General features: G+C 38.7%; 1 protein-coding gene across 1 annotated transcript; it reads left to right on the forward strand.

Moving 5' to 3' along the window:
- The first annotated feature begins 1,129 nt into the window (after positions 1 to 1,129).
- LOC107899561 (receptor-like protein 7) lies at positions 1,130 to 4,324 on the forward strand. The gene has a single exon (XM_016825314.2). It carries the CDS (start codon positions 1,130 to 1,132, stop codon positions 4,322 to 4,324), a length of 3,195 nt encoding a protein of 1,064 aa, XP_016680803.1.
- The last annotated feature ends 373 nt before the right edge of the window (positions 4,325 to 4,697 follow it).

Here is a 4,697-nt window from a genome sequence, read left to right on the forward strand (position 1 = left end):
AAAATATTTTGTTAGGTATTTTAAGTTGTTTAGGAGTTTTATATTTGTTAGTAAACAAGAAAATTAGTTAACCCATATAAAGTTCGTCATTGTTAATTGGAAACAATTATTTTTAATTAATAAAAATTTCAATTCTGAGAGTTAGTTCTTTTATACAATATTTTTAGAGTTAGGTCCTTAATTGAATTTGTTGGGGTTATATGTCAAAGGGTTCAATTGAATACTTATTCGTTGATTCATCGGTTTAACAATAAGATTGACACGAGGTTTAGAATTCAATCCCTATCTTTATAACTTTTTTTTTCTATTATAGCGTAATTGTTCACTTGTATAAAAAAGGGTAAGGAGTATAAAGCAAAATCTCAGGAAATAGTAGAACAGAATTCTCTGTTTGTAATTTACTGTATAAGGATTGAAAGGCCAGCTTAATTGCATGCACTCATAAATAACTGGTTAAAAATAGCAACGTAGCGTGCATGAGGGGATGGTATGATTTGCATTAATTAATACCAATAAAGTCTTTGCTTTGATTTTTCCAAGTTAGCTGAAACTTCCAACGAGCCAAAGTCTTCATGACCATAACACTAGAGAAAAGCCGATAGAAGAAGAGTAGTGAGTATACACGAGAAGTTTACAGCAAACAATAATACACAAAGAAGGCAGCTTTATCGTTGGTGAGAACTTACATTCCTGAAAGTAATTCGGACGTTACTCGATTCAAACACCAATAACAGTTCACAAAGAAAGAAGCGGAAAAGGCAAACCAACTTCTTGTAATATGGCGTCGAAGACTGACTGCTCAAAACTCAGGCCTTTCAAGGGGAAAATGAAAGATTTAATTGGTCTGCTCAAAATTTTCAAGCTCACATTATAACTTGATTGGGTGTCGAATTGGTGGAAATTTTATTAACGAAATTGAAAATTCTAATAGAGACTTTTTTTTTTTTTTGCAATTTTATTCTCCAATCTCCATTGACTATTCGAGTCTTCCTGCAAAGCTTTAAAAGTTATGCCGCATCCATTAATATGGAAACCGGTTTTTCCTTTTCATGAGAGATTGAGTTAGTCATTTCTCCTTCATTGCTTTCCCTCTGACCTCTGCCATTGTCTTTCTTTATGCTCAGAAAAAATGAGGATTTCACTGCTTTCATGGCTCTTCTTTTATTCATATATTGCAACTATCTTTATCATCACTGCGGTTTTGGTTTCTGGTAAATGTCAAAGCCATCAGCAAGAGTTGCTGTTCGGATTGGGGAAAACCCTCAATTCTTCGTTGTCTGCGAAGCTGCGGAACTGGAACCAAAGCACGGATTACTGTTCTTGGGGTGGTATAACCTGCGATCAAAGTGGTCGGGTTATCATACTCGACTTGAGCAACCAATTAATTTCCGGAACAATTGATAATTCGAGTAGTCTTTTCAATCTTCAGCATCTTCAGCAGCTTAATTTGGCTTATAACACACTCAGCTTCAGTTTTCCTTGTGGGTTTGACAAGTTGTCAAATTTGAGCTATCTTAATTTGTCAAATGCTGGCTTTACAGGGCAAGCTCCGGCTGAGATTTCACGCTTGACAAACTTGATTACTCTAGATTTATCTGTAAATTTATTTCTTAGAGATGGACGACCCTTGAAACTTGAGAAGCCAAACCTGAAGATGCTTGTTGAAAATCTCACAAGGCTAAGATCTCTCCATCTTGATGGGGTCAAAATTTCAGCAAGAGGAAATGAGTGGTGTAAATGGTTATCCTCACTGACCAATTTGGAAGAGTTAAGCATGTCCAACTGCAACCTTTCTGGACCAATTGAAGATTCCCTTCGAAAGTTGAAGAATCTCTCAATTATTCACTTGGATAGGAACAATTTATCTGCTGTGGTTCCAGCATTCCTTGCTCATCTTCCAAATTTGACTTCATTGCGGCTCAGTTCTTGCGGCTTGCATGGACAATTTCCAAGAGAGATACTCCAGGTAAGGATGCTACAGTCTCTTGATGTACTTGACAATGAGAAACTTCAAGGTTCTTTGCCTGAATTCCATCATAATGGGTCTCTTCAGAACCTAGTTCTTAGCGGAACAAACTTTTCTGGGTCATTACCACAGTCCATAGACAAGCTTGTGAACTTGACTAGACTAGACCTTTCGTCTTGCAATTTCAGCGGAGCAATTCCGAGTTCAGTCTCCAACCTGCAACAACTTGTTTACTTGGACTTGTCATCCAATAACTTTACCGGTCAAATCCCATGTTTTGATTTGTCCAAAAATCTTGCCCATGTAGATCTCTCTTACAATAAACTGAGTGGCAAGATCGAGTCATTTAAGTGGGAAGACCTTCCAAACCTTACTCATATTGATTTAAGGCACAATTCACTTAATGGGAATATTCCTTCCTCTCTTCTGGCACTCCCTTCACCGAAAAGAGTTCTGCTTTCCAACAATCAATTTGATGGCGAAGTTACTGGTGTTCCAAAAGTGAGAGAATCCTTATTGGATACTCTTGATCTCAGTCACAACCAATTGCAAGGGCCGATACCCGCGTATGTTTTTGAACTCAGTAGACTTAGCGTTCTGGTGCTTTCTTCCAACAATTTCAATGGCACCATATGGCCAAGAGACATTCGGAAGCTTGTGAATCTCACATATCTTGACCTTTCACACAACAACCTGTCTGTCATTGCAACTGAGAGTTATTCGGTCTTGTCATCTTTTCCCAAGATTACTACACTAAAGCTGGCGTCCTGCAAATTGAATGTGTTCCCTGATCTAAAGAACCAATCAAGATTAACCTATCTGGATCTTTCACAAAACCAAATTTCAGGTGAAGTACCCAATTGGATTTGGAGTGTCAGTGATGACCTCCTGCATCTGAACTTTTCATTTAATCAGCTTGAGGGTCTGCAGAAACCTTATCAAATAGTGCCCAATCTTTCAGTCCTTGACCTTCGTTTTAACAGACTCACTGGTCATATCCCAACTCTGCCTCTATCTGCAAGCTATCTGGATTTTTCAGGGAATAATTTTACTTCTTCTTTACCAAGTAACATTGGTAACAACCTCTCCTACACTATTTTCTTTTCTGTCTCAAGCAATGGCCTTACAGGTGCCATTCCTAAATCAATATGTGAGGCTGTTAATCTGCGAGTTCTTGACTTGTCCAACAATAGTCTGAGTGGTGCCATACCAAAATGTTTAATTGGACAGATGGATCTTCTAGGGGTACTGAACCTTAGGGGCAACAATCTCAGTGGCCAAATCCCTAATGCATTTTCAAGAAAGTGTTCCATAGAAACACTAGATGTCAATGGCAATGAGCTCACAGGTAAGATCCCAATATCCCTTGGTAGGTGCAGAAAGCTTGAGGTATTAAACCTTGGTAACAATCACATCAATGACACCTACCCTTGCCATTTGAAGAACATAACCAGTTTGAGGATCCTTGTTTTACGATCAAATAAATTCCATGGGGGAATTGGTTGTCCAGCCGACAAGCGCCCCTGGCCAAAGCTTCAAATTGTGGACTTTGCCCACAATAGTTTTAATGGGAAATTACCAAACAAATTCGTAGCAAGATGGAAGGCAATGGAGGTTTATGACGATGAAGCTCAACTAAATGTTAAACACCTTCGGTTTGAGGCTCTACGATGGACTGGAATTTATTATCTAGACGGTATTACAGTTACCAACAAAGGTCTACAGATGGAGCTGGTGAAAATCCAAACTATTTTCACCTCCATTGACCTTGCATGCAACAACTTGGAGGGGCCAATACCAGAAGTGATCGGAAAATTCAATGCACTGTATGTTCTCAACCTGTCACACAATGCTCTCAGTGGAAAAATCCCACCATCTCTAGGAAACTTGCAACAGCTGGAATCCCTGGACCTCTCGAGTAATAACCTGAGTGACAGTATTCCTCAACAGCTTTTAAAGCTAACTTTCCTTGCAGTCCTTAACCTGTCCCACAATCAACTGGAGGGACGCATACCAGTTGGAAAGCAGTTTGCAACATTTACTAATGATTCTTATGAAGGTAACAAGGGACTATGTGGGAATCCATTGACGCAACAGTGCAAAGATGCCATTTCCAGCCTCGGGCAAGATTCAAATCCCAGGACTGGTAAACATATCAACTGGAATTTGGTAAGTGTTGAGATAGGGGTTTTCTTTGGTCTAGGAGTTGTCATTTTACCTCTTACGTTCTGGAAGGGATGGAGGATATGGTATTTTAAGCGCATTGATCGTCTTCTTTTCAAGTTTTTCCCTAAGCTGGATCACAGAAACAGAAATCATAGAACAATATCTCAGTGGATCCAAGGAAGGAGGCTATAGCAATAATAAAAAGGAGCGTCGTAGGATGTTGGTCTGGAAACAAAGCCATCATTTCTACAGTTTTAGGCAACACTCAGCTTGTTGAACATTGCTGTTGGTGTATAAGTTTTCTCTCAGATTGCTGAACAATAGCTCTTTTGAAGCTTTCTCTTAGATTGCTCTAGAATTGCAACGTAAGTGACTTTTAAGTTGGTGCCTTGTGCTTAGATGTTAGCTTTGGATTTTGTTTTTCAAGGATAATACCCTTATGCATGAAAATAATTCAAAATACCTCCTTGAATAAGTCCTGCAATCTTTTTCAAGATTTGAGACTTTGCGGACTTTTGATTCCTCAAAATGTTACACCAACAAATTTAACAAAAAAAAAATCACA

Source organism: Gossypium hirsutum, chromosome D04 (assembly GCF_007990345.1).
Source record: "Gossypium hirsutum isolate 1008001.06 chromosome D04, Gossypium_hirsutum_v2.1, whole genome shotgun sequence".
Lineage (NCBI taxonomy): Eukaryota > Viridiplantae > Streptophyta > Magnoliopsida > Malvales > Malvaceae > Gossypium > Gossypium hirsutum.

Excerpts from the sequence above, each read along its gene's own strand:
- LOC107899561 (XM_016825314.2), top strand. The coding sequence starts at position 1,130 with ATGAGGATTTCACTGCTTTCATGGCTCTTCTTTTATTCATATATTGCA.